The sequence below is a fragment of the Trichechus manatus genome, unplaced genomic scaffold, assembly GCF_000243295.1.
Source record: "Trichechus manatus latirostris isolate Lorelei unplaced genomic scaffold, TriManLat1.0 scaffold00187, whole genome shotgun sequence".
Taxonomy (NCBI): Eukaryota; Metazoa; Chordata; class Mammalia; order Sirenia; family Trichechidae; genus Trichechus; species Trichechus manatus.
The window spans coordinates 3,647,425-3,665,207 of record NW_004444123.1 but is presented as its reverse complement, the minus strand read 5'-3'; the positions used below and the strand labels follow the sequence as shown (position 1 = coordinate 3,665,207).

Sequence of the window (17,783 nt, the reverse complement as noted above, 5' to 3'; positions counted from 1 at the left end):
CTGTAGAATCCCAGAAGTTTGACAGCCTTCCTTCATTTCATCCTGTCTCTGTCCCCTTCAGCCCAAGCTGGCAGTGCTCCTGGTAGTACAACATTCTCGAAAACCCTGTCTGACTTCCATGGATGTCAAGGGGATCCAGGCCATCAGACATGATCATTCTCCAGAGATCCTTCCTGGATTAAAAAAAATAAACCCACTGCCATCAAGCTGATTTCAACTCATGGTGACCCCATGTGTTTACAGGGTAAAACTGCTCCATTGGGTTTTCTTGGCTGTAATCTTTATGGAAGCCACTGGGTGGGTTCAAACTGCCTACTTTTACATTAGCAGCTGATTGTAAACTACCTCTGCCACCCAGGGACCTTCCTTCCTAGATAACTCCATCTGTTCTTGGCCTCTGCTTAGACGCCTGATTGGATCCAGAAGTCACACAACTAATCTCTTCACAAACGGGTATCCAGTCTCACCTGTGTCCCTTTTTCCAGAGCGTACCTTGGCATCATTTGCAATATGGACAGGCTGAAATTTTTCCAAATCAAATTTTGGTTTTGTGGGGTTTTTTTCCTTAACAATTCCTTTTTCAATTTATCTTTTTACTCTTGCACATTAGCATAAGCAGCATGGAGAAACCAGGCCATGCCTTCAACATTTCATTTGGGAATCACCTCAGCTACATATCCAAGTTCATCACTTACAAGTTCTACTCTCCATTCAACAAAAGAACACGATTCAAGCAAGCTTTCTGCCACTTTATCACAAGGATTGTATTTCCTCCAATCTCCATTAGCATGTCCCTCATTTTCTCCTAATATGTCATCAGAAGCACTTTAATGTTCAGATTCCTAGCAACATTCTGTTCATGACAATTCTCTAAGATGACAGAAAGCCTGACAGTAACAAATGTTGGCAAACTGTGGGGAAAGAGGAATTTTCATACACTGCTGGTGGAAATGTAACTGATACAACCACTCAGGAGGGGCAGTGAAGCTTCAATGTGATAAAGCTGAACAGGAACGAACCTCATGATCCAGAAACCCTGCTTCTAAGAACCTACCCATACTTACAGCATACAAGGAGACAGGTCTAAGAATGTGGACTGCAACACGGTCTGTCACAGCAAGAAGAGAAACAAGCCAGTGTCTCTCAGTAGAGGAATGGATAAACAGAGATATATTCATATACTAGAATATCATAAAATAGCTAAATGAATAGAGAGCTATGTGTTATCACACCATAGACAAATCTTGATTAACAGTATTGAAGGGGAAAAATAAATTGCAGAACAATGCGATCAGTATGATACAATTTATATGAAAATTTAAGAACAAGTACCATACATTGTTTCTAGACACATCCTATAAAGTAAAAGCATAAAAACACAAGTAGGAAGGATCCACACAGCCTGAGGATAGTGGTTACTTCTGAGGTGAGAGGGAGTGGAACGGGAGGGGGAAGGGGTACATTTCGGCTGTATTCATACATTTGAGTTCCTAAAAAGGGGCAAAATAAGTATGGTAGAATGTGAATAGTCTTTAAATATGGGTGATAGGTATAAGATGGTCATTAGGTCATACTCCATATTTTCTATATGTCTGAAATATTCAAAAAGGACCCCTGGGGGCACAGTGGTTAAGTGCTGAACTGCCAACCAGAAAGAGAAACAAGCATAGAATGGATGAGAGCAAAGGTGGAAGTAGGAAGGACTTCTAGAAAGTATCTACAGAAACCCTGGCTAGTGAGATGGCGACCTAGAATAGAGGTGGTAACAGAGATAGAGAGAAGATGATTATGTGAGACTATATTTCAAAGGGATAATTTATAGAACCTGCTGATGGGCTGGATATGAGGGGTTAGGCAGAAGAAAGACTCCAGGCTGACTTCCGGCTAGAGCAATATTTAGGCAGAGATACCATTTATCGAGATGGGAGAACTGAGACGGAACCAGTTAGACGACATGAAAGAATCCTATTCTACGTTCATCTCTCTCGTCTCCTACTCAGACAAAAGCAGAGTATGGGTAGATTCTTGTCTGCTCTATCTCTGTAACCCCCAAAGTTCCTAACATAACTATGCTGAATCAATGTTCTATGCATTGCCTTAGTACTAAATTTTGAAAACAAGACAGCCCCCATTGAAAGTGTCAGCTGTCAAAGAAATTTGCTATCACTTTAATATTACAATAGCCAAAACAACAAACAAACTTTCAAGAGGTTTCCACAAAAGCTTTCCCACGCAGCCTATTCACGTTTAGGTCATATACAAAGTTATACTTTCCACTTCCATCTTAAAGCCATTTTAATTAGTTTCATATGATTCTCTTAATAATCTATTTTTTGTAGTTGAGAATATACACAGTAAAACATACACCAGTTCAACAATTTCTACATGTACAATTCAATGACCCCGACTGCATTGTCCAAGTTGTATGACCGTTCTCGCCCTCCTTTTCTGAGTTGTTCCTCCCCTGTTAACATAAACTCACTGGCCCCTAAGTTTCCTATCTACTCTTTTTTAAAAAAAATACACATATATTTTACTGTGCTTTAGGTGCAAGTTTACCCAGCCAGTTAGATTCCCACTCACCAATTCACACGTAAATTGTTCCGTGATGTTGGTTACAATCCTACAATGTGTCAGCACTCTCCCCATTTCCACCTCGCCTGCCCCGTTTCTATCCCTCCAGTTTCCCTGCCCCTCCTGCCTTCTCATCTCTGCTGTGATGTAATTTTTTTTTTTAAATTGAATTTTACTTGTAAACAATGAGAAACCACTGAAGGTTACTGCTCAGGGAGTGACACCATGACATGGGCTTTAATAATACAACTTTGTCTGTAACACAAAGAACAGATACTGTCAACAGAAATTAGAGACGGGAGGGTGTCAACACCTGTCAGGAGAGAGCTTTATGGAAGCCCAGACTCACAGGTCCTACCCTGGAGATTCTGATTCTGGCTTAGAGGAAGGCCTTTTTTAGTGAAGAGCCAACAACCGGTATCTGGTAGCGATTAGAGCTTCAGAGAAAAGGTATCCTTGATGCTGACACTGTTAGGAGACTATCAGACACCCATAAAAATCATAAGCCGATACTTTATTGTTACCACAAATGAAAATTGACTCACCTGGATTGGGGTCATATTTTAGGTCCAGTGGATGTACGACAGGCTGGTACTGCTTCTAAACACAATATAAATTAAACAGATGACAGTAACGATTTAATCACTTAACATCTCAGGTGAACATTTCCTTCAGCTACTGTAAGCAAAGACACTACACAGTCAGTACTGCCATACTTTTGCAATCAGTCAGTCTCTCTCTGTCTCTCTACACATAATCAGATCCTGTAATCTGTTGGTAGGGCAGGGAGAGAAAAAGAAGATAACGCAGTCAAACTAAAGCCTAAATTACACCTTCTACAGTATTGGCACCTACTGCATACACTAAGAAATGCAGCATAAAAAAATTACAATCTGAAAAAGCAACAAGCAAATTGAAGACAGGGACTGAATTCTGTGTTTGAAGTACAGAGTGTTTCAAAAGTTAAGCCAAGCGTTTAGAACTCAGAACTTACATTCCCCCAGAATGGTAAGATACCATGTCAGCACACTACAGCCTACCTATCCTATGATACACCAGAACCACAGGGACAGGATCTACACTCAGGCAAGAGGAAAGAGGGCAGTGTTCCTCCTCGCCCTTGCCCAGAGCCAGCAGGAGCCGTCTTTAATAACCTGACCCCCCGTTTGGCATCAACTTTTCAAGCTCCCACCACAGCACTGCCTCACGCAGGCTTGCCAACTTTCGTTCTTTTATGCAATACTGACTACCAGTTGTTTTGTTTTGTTTGGGGGAGGCGGGGGGAGGCAGTAGAGAGGGAGATGGGAGATACCGGAAAATACATTTTGAATGTCTTTCATGAAGAAACTTAAAAAAAGGAGAGGGGGATATTTCTTTGAGCAATAACTACCAAAGAGGCAGACAAAAACTTCTGATTATGAACTTTTTTTTTCCCCACACAGAATGACTAAACTGATTTAGATAAAGTATTAAGCCTGGCCTCTACTGCCCTAAAACAATTCCTGAAAGGAAGGCAATGAGAAGATTTACACGTGGAACTACAGCACCTTCAGAAACTGAGGACAAACCAGGACAGCGCCATCTAAAAGCAACGGGCCGGCCACTCACGGGCAGGGTCAGTGACCCATTGTTGGTGGACATCTTGTCTGTTTTTGATTTCGACACTGATTTACTCCAGTCCTACCAATCCTGAACAGATAGGATGTGGTATGGACGGTCACGGAGACCTAGAGTCTTTATAAATAGGAAGCAAGCCCGCCGCTCTGCTTGTCTACAAACATGAAGGCTGAGGAGCTGACTGGTTCTTCCTGGTCTTGTGACCAATACAGTCACAACTTTTGCAGCAAAACAAATTAAACACAATTTACAAAGCAAATCCCAGTGTTATGAACAGGTACTGAAACAATCTCCATCATCAATTTAACCAGATCTTCCAAAACACAGGCAGCCACCAGATTACAAACAAGTTCCATTCCTAAGTCTGTCTTTAAGTCAAATTTGTACGTTAAGTCGGAACAGCTAGGTATGGTTCAAATCTAACGTTAGTCAAATGTTTATCTTAGTATATAGAGTGCCTTTCTATGCATAAAAAAATTAAAGAAACACTTCCAGATACACTAGAATATCTGTAACATAATAATAGTGTAATGATGTTTTGATGCTCATTGCAAAGTAGCCCGTTTGTTATTAAGAACCACTGTATGTACCTCCAGTGTTCACTATAACAGGCTTTATGGGGGTTGGTTCCTAACTATGGGCTGTGCCTAAGTCAGAGGTTTGTAACCCAGGGACTGCCTGCATACAAACATATATAAATAACATGCCAAACATAAATGACAAAGAGAAAGAAAAGGATTAAAAGAAATTTCCTTTCCTGGTCTCAGAATTATAAAGGTGTTTAGAGTCTTTTATTTTCAATTCCTATTTTATTTTTTTAATTGATGTAATTAAATGAAGTTTACACTTCAAGTTAGTCTGCCATACAGACTTTTTTTCTTTTTTTAGCATACATTGTTATGAGACCCCAACCGCTCACCCCATTCTGCGACAGCACACTCCTCCCCTCCGCCCGATTCCCCATGAACATTCAACTAGCTCCTAACTCTCTCTGCCTTCCCCTCTCACCTCTGGACAGAAGCCCCCTCTTTGGTCTCTTGTATCTACTTGTCTAAGAGGCACATTCTTCACGAGTATCACTTTATGTCCCACAGTCCAGTCTAATCCCTGTCTGAAGAGTTAGCCTCGGAAATTTAGTTCTGGGGGGATAGAGAGACCAGGGGCCATGCCTTCCGGGGCGCCTCCAGTCTTAGACCATTAAGTCTGGTCTTCTTACTAGAATTTGAGTTCTGCATCCCATCGTTCTACTGCTGTATCAGGGACCCTCTGTTGTGTTCCCTGTCAGGACGTTCATTGGTGGTAGCCGGGCACCATCTAGTTCTTCTGGTCTCAGGCTGATGAAGTCTCTGGTTTATGTGGCCTTTTCTGTCTCTTGGGCTAATACTTTCCTTGTGTCTTTGGTGTTCTTCATTCTCCTTTACTCCAAGTGGTTGGGACCAAATGATGCATCTTAGATGGCCGCTTGCAAGCTTTTAAGACCCCAGATGCCGCTCACCAAAGTAGGATGCAGAACATTTTCTTAATAAGGTTTGTTATGCCAATTGACATAGATGTCCCCTGAAAGCATGGTCGCCAGACCCCACATCCCTGCTACTCTGTCTCTCAAAGTATTTGATTGTATTGAGGAAACTTCTTAGCTTTGGTTCAATTCCTATTCTAATATCAGCTGTGTTCAAAACCTAATGTGACTTAGAACAGAAAAAAGTCTTACAAAAGACAAACAATAGTTATTGAGGAAGGAAAAACAAAGACAAAAAAAATATCATTTATCTCCACAGGGACCTTATACTTCAATTTAAAAAATAAATCATCTTACCAGAATTTCCTGTTTTGCTTTTATGGTTTTGATGACACATTCAAGGATCTTTCTGGGATACTGCTTACGTTTCATGGCTATATCTACTATGATTTCATCAAATTGATCTTCAAGTACTTTGATGTCAGAATCTGTTTCAGAAAAAAAAAAAAAATGTCTAAAAAATTCCTTAAAATGCATTGTTTACATTCTATATGAAAATGTGATGTAAATAAAACGACATTCAGAAAACACAAAACAATTAAGAAAAACAAACATGTCAAGTTAATGGATGCTCCCACTTTGGTGACTGATTCATTTCCTCATTGAAAATAAATTATTGAGTACCCAAGGCACACCAGGCAAAGAAATACAAAGATGACAATAACACAATTTTTTGCTTTCTAAAAGCTCACAGTCCACTGGAAGAAACAGACAGAAAACTCCAAGTCAACCTGATAAATGCAACAGAGCTATGCACAAAACCCACTCAAGACAAAGAACAGTGGACACTCACTTGGCCTGGGGAATTGAGGACCTTACAGAGGAAGTGACATTTGAGCTGGGCCTTGAAATACAAGTGTAAAACCACTGGATAAGGAACGCTAGGGAAAATAATGGTCAGGAGAAACATTTCAGGCAGACGAAACAGCATCTGCAAGACCACAGAGTCACTGGGGAACAGAAAAAATTTCTAAATGGCTGCAGGATAAAGCACAAGGAAAAAAGGATGATAAAATACGTAAGAATTAGACTGTTAGTAACGAGTTGAACAAAAGCTGTGGCAGCAACAATGAGTGGAGTACCTGGATCTGAAATAGGACTCAACTGGACAGACGGTGGGAAAAAAGAAAGACAAGGTGACATTAGTTTCCTTGATTTAGCTAAACTTATTTTATCAGATGCTTTCCTATGTTTTAAAATAGTGATTTTCAAGCTTTAGCAGAACTAATAATTAGCTGGGGAGCTTGTTAGAAGTGCAAAAATGCCGATTTAGTAGGTCTGGAAGGGACCCAGAAACCAAGCACCCCAGATAAAACCAACGCAAGTGACACACCAGTCTTATTTTGAAAATCACTTTAAAGAGTAATAAATACTCGACCAGTTGTTGTTGACTCACAGCAACCCCATGTGTGCCAGAGAAGAACTGTGTGCCAGAGGGTTTTCTTTCTTTTTTTTTTAATTGTACTTTAATGAAAGTTTACAGAACAAATAGTTTCTCATTAAACAGTTAGTACATATTGTTTTATGACAACGGTTAACAACCCCACGACATGGCCACACTGTCCCTTCTCAACCTTGAGTTCCCTATTACCAGCTTTCCTGTCCCTTCCTGCCTTCTTGGCCTTGTCTCTGGACTGTTGTGTCCCCAGGGCTTTCAATGGCTGATTTTTCAGAAGCAGATCACCAGGCCTTTCTTCAGAGGTGCCTGAGGGAACTTGAAACACCAACCTTTCAGTTAGCAGCTGGGTGTGTTAACTGTTTGCACCACCCATGGGATGACAAATACTTAGTTACAAATACTAAAGAGCTAGGTCCTTGGACTAACTGGTCTACATCATACCTGTTCTGCTATGTCAAAGTCTACGCTAGAAATAGATCTGTTTACTTTAGTGAGTACAGATTTTAGCAGGGAGAAATCTAAAACACTTTATATATATATACAATTTTTTGAGACTTTGCTGGCATATATCAACATATATATGGGTATATATCAATAGAGACTAACTAGGTACATCAGATGTGGTCTTTCATTCACATAACAAATATTAATCAAGTCCAATTAATTACTTTAGGGTATTATGAAGAACGAACAAATCAGTCTTGGAAGAAGTACAACCAGAATGCTCCTTAGAAACAAGGATGGCGAGACTTTGTCTCACGTACTTTGGACGTGTTATCAGGAGGGATCAGTCCCTGCAGAAGGACGTCACGCTTGGTAAAGTAGAGGGTCAGCAAAAAAGGAGGACCCTCAACGAGATGGACTGACACAGTGGCTGCAACAACGGGCTCAAGCACAGCCATGATTGTGAGGATGGCGCAGGACCGGGCAGTGTTTCGTTCTGTTGTCCATGGGGTCGCTATGAGTCGGAACTGACAAAACAGCACCCAACAACGACAACGAGAGGTACAGTCATTTCTTACTTTGGATACTCATTTAAATAAGCAGTCCTCCCCAAATTTTAATTTATCCATTAAAAAGGTTAAAATGTGCCGACCGATCACCAGCCTGAAAAGAATAATGTACCATTTTGTTGCTGCTGCTGCTGTCAGCCCAACTCATGGTGACCCCACGCACAGTGGGACAAAATGCTACCTGGTCCTGCCCCGTCCTCATGATTGCTTCAGGACAGGATCATTGTGATCCATAAGGTTTTCACTGGCTGATTTCTGGAAGCAGATCACCAGGCCTTTCTTCCAAGTCCATTTTAGTCTGGAAGCTCCTCTGAAACCTGCTCAGCATCACAGCAACCTGCAAACCTCCACTGGCGGACAGGTGATGGCTGTGCATGAGGTGCACGGGGTGGGAACTGAACCCAGGTCTCTGGTGTGGACGGCAAGAGTTCTACCACTGAACCACCAACACTTCTACGCTGCATTATTTCACAATCCGCTAAAAAAAGAGTCTCCCTCCTAAATCTTCTTTGTAGGGAGGAAAATGGTTTCCTAGCGCCACCTATTGATATATCTACAAAATTGACTTTATAAGCAAATTTGAGCAGGAAAGAATTCTTCATTCATTTAACAAGTATTTAGTGGGTCCCTACTATGTGCAAATCTAAGCGCTGAGAAGAGAGTGATATGAAAAACAGATCTCGTCCCTGCTCTCAAAGAGCTCACATTTCACGTCTTAGATGTGCCTGGTCACGCGTCCTGGAATTGTCCCTTCACGGCAGTTACGGGGGCAGAGCGAAGGGCTGGTTTCACTTACATATTCGTTCCTTCATACACTGACCTCGCATGCCAGCTACTTGGAAATCTCAGTGAACAAAGCAGACAAAAACCTCTGCCCTTTTAAAGCTCACTTACTGCTTGTCTGCATCGCAACCAACACCACCATTGCTGTCGAGTCAATTCTGACTCAAAGCGACCCTAACTGCCTCAGAGGGTTTCCAAGGAGCAGCTGGTGGATTCGAACTGCCAGCCTTTTGGTTAGCAGCCGTCGCTCATAACCACTATGCCACCAGGGTATCAAAACCTATTAATTCCATCTTCTGAGTGTCTCTTGAACGTGTCTTGTCCTTTCCTTTCACACTGTCTGAGTGCAGACCTTCATCTTTTGCTGGACTTTGGTATAACCTCCCTAAGGTCTGCCTGCCTGGAACTTTTCTCTTCTCCAATCCATCCCCCACAAGCAGTCAGCATTCTCAAACACAAACCTTTTCATGCAATTCTACTTTAAACACCTTCATGGGTTCCCCACTGCCTATAGGATTAAGTGCAAATTCCTTAGCATATCCTACAAGGCTCTTTATGATCCGGCCCCACCTTATCTTTCTGGCCACATTCACCGTTAGTTTTCCCAATTCTGACATTTCCCAAACACTGTCATTCCCTTGTGCCTACGCATTTTTGCTGTATTCTTTGCTTCACATGTCCTCCCTACCTCCTTTCTGTCTACCACACTCTCATTTATTAAATGCATTTAATTTAACAACAACCTAGTCTGTTAGATCTTCTCCCACTTCCCAAAGTGAGAAGTGATTCCTTATACATTTCCTTCTATGAACAAAGAGCTCCTAGAAGGTAAGGACTGTGTCTTTTCATCTATTTCCCAGCATCTGACACAGTGCCTGGCGTCTAGCAAGTGCTCATGAAAGACGGTGAAAGCACAGTACTCTGAATCATCTCCCCTCACAGTTATAACCACACTTCTCCCAGCTACTAAACTGTTGGAAAATACATTTCTTAATCTACAAATTGATGAACCATGCTATAAAAGGCACCCTGGGACCAAACAAAAAGGCAATTCCAAAATGGTTTCACAGAACAAGAGTCAGATACAGACACAGTGAAAGGCTGTGACATTCGAAACACTCCTGGGTGATTCTGATACTCTACCTATCCCCTACTAACTGGCAATCACTTTGATAGTATTTGGCAAACATGATGTTATTGTTTTCATTCTTTTAATACGTAAACAGCAGTCAAGAAATCAAACGATGTATTGCACTGGGCAAATCTGCTGCAAAAGACCTCTTCAAAGTGTTCAAAAACAAAAATGTCACTTCAAGGACTAACGTACGCCTGACCCAAGCCATGGTGTTTTCAATCGCCTCATATGCATTGAAAGCTGGACAATGACTCAGGATCGAAGAAGAAATTGATGCCTTTGAATTACGGTGTTGGCGAAGAACACTGAATATACCATGGACTGCCAGAAGAACGAACAAATCCGTCTTGGAAGAAGTACAGCCAGAACGCTCCTTAGAAGCAAGGATGGCGAGACTTCGTCTCACATACTTTGGACTTGTTATCAGGAGGGCCCAGTCCCTGGAGAAGGACATCATGCTTGGTAAAGCAGAAGGTCAGTGAAACAGAGGAAGACCCTCAACGAGATGGACTGACACGGTGGCTGCGACAATGGGCTCAAGCACAGCAACGACTGTGAGGATGGTGCAGGACCGGGCCGTGTCTCCTGCTGTTGTACAAAGGGTCGCTACGAGTCGGAACTGACTCCACAGCACCTAACAACAACACGTACACCATAATGTGAATTTCGGTGACTTTGGAGAGATAACTATAATACTCCCAAGGACTGAACAGTGAAGTGGTCTGGGCAAAGTATTATCTTAACGTTGAGAAGATAAATTATGACCACAGAGAGTGGCTTGGTGGGCTTGGAATCAGCTCAAGGATAACTGGGAAACCTGAACAGCTAGACATGACATCAAACTATGCTGGTCAGATCCAGGTAACACGATCGTGGGGACAAACAAGACACTCTCACCCCTCGTCAGGGCGGCCCTTCTCCTGGACATTGCGGGGTTGGCACTGGGGAATTCGGACTCTCTCCTCACACTGACCATTTCCTTTCTACTCAGTTTTTTCTTCCTGACACTGACCATTCTCTATTAAAACTTTGGTTTCTTTAGATATGTCAACACCATACATTAGGGTAAAATCAAGTCTGCTTTGGACCAACAAAATCCTGTCTTTTTAAGAAGCTTTCTACAAGTACTTCACCTCATTCCTTACATGGACGTTTACAGTTTAACTTTACACTTCTAAGGGTACTATAGCAATGCTTGTGAGGATGGCACAGGACCGGGCAGTGTTTCGTTCTGTTGTACAGAGGGCCGCTATGAGTCAGAATCAACTGGATGGCACCTAACAACAATAAGGGTACTTCATTTTCCACTGTAAGGGCCACTTGTAAAAATACAACTTGAAGTATTAATCCTAGGAATTCCTTGGACCTGTTTCTTTATCTGGGGATATTTCTCCAGAATTTTTCAATTAACTACTGATAAGGGTATTTTTGAAAATTGATCAAATGGAAGTTCTTTTGAGAATGCAAGATAGTATATATGGGGGATCAAGTACCCACTGTGCTGCTGCCCTCAGATTATAGCCTTCTAGATTAGCCTCCTTATTTTTTCCCCAGTAAAGGGCTTTTTTTAAAAAAAAACAAAAAAAAAGAAGTGACACGAAAACGGGGATTAAAAAATAGCATTCAAACTAAAATTAGCTACAAAAATGACTGAGAAATGACAGAAAGGAAAATTAACACGTACCCATAGAACAATTCTCTGAAGCTTCCTGCCACGCTCCCCCGTTAATGCTGACATTCTCTTGCACAGCTGATTCAAAAGTCTGCAACAAATTCACAACAGTCAAATTACTAAAAACAACTTCAAATACTGAATCCAAACACTTTGGCAAAATAACAATTTCAGATTTGTGACAGAGAATATAAAGAAAAGTGGGACTTGAACATTATGCTCTTTTAAGAACTATCTATATGGAATCAAAGTGACAACAGCAACTCGAAAGATTAGTTAGGAACCTTAGGGGGCAGTGAGTTTATGTTAATGGAGGAGGAACAACTCAGAAAAGCAGGATGAGAATGCTGTACAACTCAAAGAACGTAATCACTGTCACTGAACTATGTACACAGAAACAGCAGAATTGGTGCATGTTTTGCTGTATATACTCTAACAACAAAAAAATAAAATTTAGAAAAAAAACAAGTGGCAGATCAGTTTATTAGTATATTTACTATTTTCAATGAAGTAACAGTCCATTTCAATCATTGATTCTACCTGTATTTTAGCTCTCACAGCCATTACACTACCGGTGAGAACATTTGACGCAAAATTTTAGAATATTCCTGTAAACGAACAAAAAATATTTACTACTTAAATGAAAGAAAAAAGAAATAAAAGCCAAAAAACGTGGACTCAGCTGAACCTCAGGGGTACAAGCACTATAGACGCTGCTGAATGAGTGTCATGTTAACAACAGAGGGAAAACATGCACTTCAAGAGTGAAGCTCATTTCCACTTTATAAAGAGCTCCAGTTTTTAAAGATGCATACTGAAACATGTCGTGTGACCTGTGATTTGCTTTAAAATACTTCAGTAACAACAAAGAAAGAGTGAAGCTCATTTCCACTTTATAAAGAGCTCCAGTTTTTAAAGATGCATACTGAAACATGTCGTGTGACCTGTGATTTGCTTTAAAATACTTCAGTAACAACAAAGAAAGTAGAGGATAGTTGAAGTGAGTGTAACTGTGTTTTGATAACTATTAGATATGAGGATGGGTATATATATTGGTGTCCACTATACTGATCTTTTTTTTTAGGTGGGATTAAAAGTGTTCATAACACATTTTTTAAAAATGAAGCACTAAAGGAATTTAGCAGGACCGTTAAAATTTTAAAAGCACACTGTTATTAACCAACAATTTCAGTTCTAACAATGTACCCTAAAGGACCATTCGCATAAAAACATAAAAAAATTAGTACTACAGGAATGTTCATTTTAGCACTGTTTGAAATAATAAAAAATTGAGGAAAAAAATAACAAAATCTAAATTAGGACAATGGTTAAATAAACTCAAACACAGTCATACCACGCAGCACTTAGAAAGAATGAAGTACATCTCTACATCACAATGACAAGGAAATGGCTGGAGATATTTTGGTGAGAAAAGCAGGCTGCTAACACTTGAGCACACTATTAATGTTTAAGAAGAAGAAGAAAAAAAGACATAGAAAGCTATAAAGAAGAATGTAGAAAGATTACCCACCTCAAATGCTCCCCAAAAAAGTTATCTCCAGAAAAGAAGGGTGATGGGGAATGAGAATTCAAAGGAGACTTCTGCTCTGTGCTATTGTTTGAATTTTTCACAATGAGAGTGTATTTTGTACCATCTGTATAATTAAAAGTAAGTACAGATCAAATAAAGGGGCACTAGTGGCACAGTGGTTAAGCGCTCAGCTGCTAACCAAAAGGTCTGTGGTTCTAACTCACTAGCTACTCTGCAGGAAAAAGATATGGCAGTCTGCTTTTGTAAAGATTACAGCCTTAGAAGCCCTATGGAGTAGTTCTAGTCTGTCCTTTAGGGTCACTATGAGTCAGAATTGGCTGGAAGGCAACAACGGGTATAGATCAAATAAGGACTGCTCACCGTGAGTTAAAGTACATATTCTACACTTTTCTTTAAAGATTTTATAAAGCAAAATCCTTACTTTATGTATAGACTTTCAAGGGTTACCTGAGAATACAAATTATCTTTGTAATATTTATTGCACAGTTCTACCAATACTACTTTTTTTTAATATAGCCTACTATATTATGAGTCAATCCAGTGTCAGTCCATAACAATGATCACGAGGCTGGCGCAGGACTGGGCAGTGTCTCGTTCTGTTGTACACAGGGTTGCTGTGAGTCTGATTCAACTCCATGGCCCCTAACAATAATGACACAACATGCAGTTTTAGACAGAGACACATTTGCGTAATTAAAACCTCTGCCTTTTATCTGTTCTACTAATTATAATAAAACAGTAATGAATTCCCTTAGTAGTCTATGTCTTCAAATCTTTCTCTTCTAATTCACTTTACTGTCCCATTAAATAAAGTTTGAGTTCATGATGTTAAGCTGAGTTCCTCTTTTTCTGTAAGGTAACTAATGTTTTAAGTACTTTAGCACTTCTTGGGGGAAACCCTCGTGGCGTAGTGGTTAAAAGCTACGGCTGCTAACCACAAGGTCAGCAGTTCGAATCCACCAGGCACTCCTTGGAAACCCTACGGAGCAGTTCTGCTCTGTCCTATAAGGTCGCTATGAGTTGGAACTGACTCGACAGCAACGGTTCTGGGTTTAGCACTTCTTGGACGGGGTAAATTCTAAGATCATTATATAACAAGAGTCTTCTCTGAAAAAACTACTAGACAACTTCCTGAAGTACGTCTCCATTCTTGCCTTGCTCGCAAGGAGAGAATGAATGTAACAGCCACTGTTGACAAAAGTGGAATTCAGAATCCCTACTCAGGGAGTGTCTATTAATCCTTTCACTTAACCTTTATTTTTATTGTCTGCACTGTGATCATTCCTACTCACAAGTGTGCTGCATTATAAGCTTTGTTTTTCTACATATATATGTTATGTGTTCCTTGTAACAGGCACCAATCCCTCAATTTACTGTGTCTTCCTTCAAAAAACTATCTTCTTCAGGACTTTGCAAAATATTTGAGAAAAGCGGGGGAAGTGTGCCTAAGGCGCAGGGTATGGTCTTAGATAGTGACGTTTATAACCCAGACAGCTTCCTGACCTGTTTCAGACTGGTAGGGAAAGCATTTTCACCCTCTTTACATCATGTTCTAAGACAGGCAAAAGAAAGAGCAAAATCAAGCCAGGTGACTGACTTCCAGGGATACCCTTCCGAGGAGGACTCTTCATAGTGTCTACATCTGGGCTATCCAATAGGGTAAACGCTAGCCGCGTTGTGGCTACTAAGCACTTAAAATGTCTATACTAAAATGTGCTGTCGATGTACGACACCAGGTTTCAAACACTTCGTAGGAATAAAAGAACGTAAAATACCCTGTAATTTCTATATTATTACATATTGAAATACTAGCTTGTCTATACTGCATTAACTAAAATATACTACTAAAATTAATTTCACCTATTTCTTCTAATTTTTTTAATTTAAAATTGTACACTTAGAGGTGGGACCAAGATGGCAGAGTAGTCAGACGTTTCCGGTGGACCCTCTTACAACAAAGACCCAAAAAAACAAGTGATTCGATTATATATAGCAATCTGAGAGCCCTGAACATCAAAGGCAGAGTTAAAAACCGGACTGAGTGGCAGGGGGAGGGACAGATGGGTGGGAAGCAGCAAGGAGTTGCCAGACCTGACCCGGTGAGCCCTTCAACCCTCATCAGTTCGAGGGTGAGCGGTGAGGCAGGCAAGCAGCGGTGCTTGGGAGGCGCATTTTCCGCACCAGGAGAGACCCAGCGCCAGAGAGTCTACATGGCCACCCAGAACCAGTGAGAAGCAGCCCTGGACTGGTAAAAGATAAGTACTTCCTATCGGCCTACCGCACAGATCAACAACACCCCCCTTAGGGAAAAATCTCTCTGCCATTTACCCCCCAACTCCCTGCTCTGCACTGGGTCCCAGACTGGCTTCAGCAACTGCTGAGTCCCCTGGGCCAGAAGCAGTATCCGTCACATGCCCTGAGCCATTCTCCCAGCCTTGGAGAGTGAACAAATTAACAAACAGAGGAAAAAATAAACTGCTGGCTCCCCTAAGCCAGGAACCCAGGGTAGGCACAGCTCCTTTGCCTAGGCACAGGCATAAGGGATCCATGGACTTTGAGTGCTTTTCCCCCTGCATAGACTTGTGTGGGCCCATCTCAACAGCATAGGCCCTCATTACTGCAGTACAACAGGGTCTATACCGGAAGTCTAACTTCAACTGTTTCAGCTGTGAAGTGGCAGGTTCGTGACATTTGACAACTGCTCTGCCCATTAAGCGGGGTCTTCACCTACCTACATCAGAGGCCTGAGGACTGGTGGCTCCACCCAAGCCACCTGCGATAAGGGCCCATGAATAAGAGGTGCTCCCCAGTCCTTACAGCCAACAGCATTAGGGGCTCACAGTCCGGCTGTAAAACCCACCCACCTACGCGCTCTAGGGAACAGAGACAGGCCTTCCTCCCGGACACTCAGGGGCGGCTGTCAGCCCCGTGCCTTGCTCAGTGTGTCCTCCTGCTGCAGCCAGATGCCTGCGCCTACACCAATCACCCATGCCTGTCTAGGACTGTAAGTGAGAGCCTACACCACACACTTGGTGGCTATCTACCTGGCACCTAAGCTGAATCCATACAGGAGGAATGGGTACACTCCTGAGGTCACATAACTAGTAACAGATCTAACCACCTGGTGACAGGACATTAGAGCTTCAAAGGTGCCAATAATCAAACTAGCTCATATAAGCGCCCTATTTGGGCATATCAAAACAAAATAAGAAGCTAGGACACAGTAAGCAAACATAAAATAAATAAAAATAATAACTTATTGATGACTCGAAGACAACATTCAATATTAAATCACATAAAGAGGCAATCCATGACGGTTTCAGCAAGCTCCCAAAATAAAGAATCTAGAAATTTACTAGCGGAGGAAAGTTTCTTGTAATTGCTGGAGGCAGAACACAAAAGATTAATATACAGAACTCTTCAAGATATTTGGAAGGAAATTAAGCAAAACACAGAACACGAAATAGAGGAAATTAAAAAGATTAGAGAAGAGCATCATGACAAATTTAACAGGCTGCAAGAATCCACAGAAAGACAGCAATCAGAAATCCGGAAGATTAACAATAAAATTTCAGAATTAGACAACTCAATAGAAAGTCATAGCAGCAGAATTAAGGCAATGGAAGTCAAAAGAAGTGAGACTGAAGATAAAGCACTTGACACCAATTTATTTGAGGAAAAATCAGACATAAAGATTAAAAAAAAATGAAGAAACCCTAAGAATTATGCAGGATTCTATCAAGAGAAATAACCTACAAGTGATTGGAGTACCAGAATGGGGGGGCTAACAGAAAATGCAGAGAGAATTGCTGAATATTTGTTGGCAGAAAACTTCCCTGACATTGTGAAAGATGACAAGATATCTATCCAAGATGCTCATCAAACCCCACATAAGGTAGATCCCAAAAGAAAGTCACCAAGACATATTATAATCAAACTTGCCAAAACCAAAAATAAAGGGAGAATTTTAAGAGCGGCTAGGGATAAACAAAAAGTCATCTACAAAGGAGAGTCAATAAGAATAAGCTCGGACTACTGAGCAGAAACCATGCAGGCAAGAAGACAATGGGATGACATCTACAAAGCCTTGAAAGAAAAAAACTACCAGCCAAGAATTATATATCCAGCAAAACTGTCTCTCAAATACGATGGCAAAATTAGGGCATTTCCAAATAAACAGACGTCTAGGGAATTTGCAAAAACCAAACCAAAATTACAAGAAATCCTAAAGGGAGTCCTCCGGTTAGATAATCAGTAAAATCAGATAACAACCCAAGACCAGAACATAGGACAGAGCAACGAGATATCAACCCAGATAGGGAAGTCACAAAAATAAATCAAAGCTAAAACACTGAAAATAGGGAAACAGATGTCAATACGTAAAAGATGACAACATTAAAACAAAAAAGAGGGACTTAAAAAATGTAGACATAGATTTTTCATATGGAGAGGAAGTCAAGGTGATATAAAGAAATAAAAGACTGGTACAAACTTAGAAAAACAGGCGTAAATATTAAGG

General features: G+C 41.0%; 1 protein-coding gene across 2 annotated transcripts in view; it reads right to left on the bottom strand.

Annotated features, from left to right (window-relative positions):
• The window catches only part of NSL1 (NSL1 component of MIS12 kinetochore complex), a 42,107-nt gene that overhangs the window by 19,972 nt on the left and 4,352 nt on the right, over positions 1 to 17,783 (bottom strand). For both annotated transcript variants that reach the window (XM_023741725.1, XM_004387547.2), the window contains exons 2-4: positions 11,725 to 11,803; positions 6,008 to 6,138; positions 3,120 to 3,174 (exon numbers count right to left, since the gene is read on the bottom strand). In XM_023741725.1, the coding sequence (XP_023597493.1) occupies positions 3,120 to 3,174; positions 6,008 to 6,138; positions 11,725 to 11,803 (265 nt within the window). The remainder of the gene's footprint in view (positions 1 to 3,119; positions 3,175 to 6,007; positions 6,139 to 11,724; positions 11,804 to 17,783) is intronic.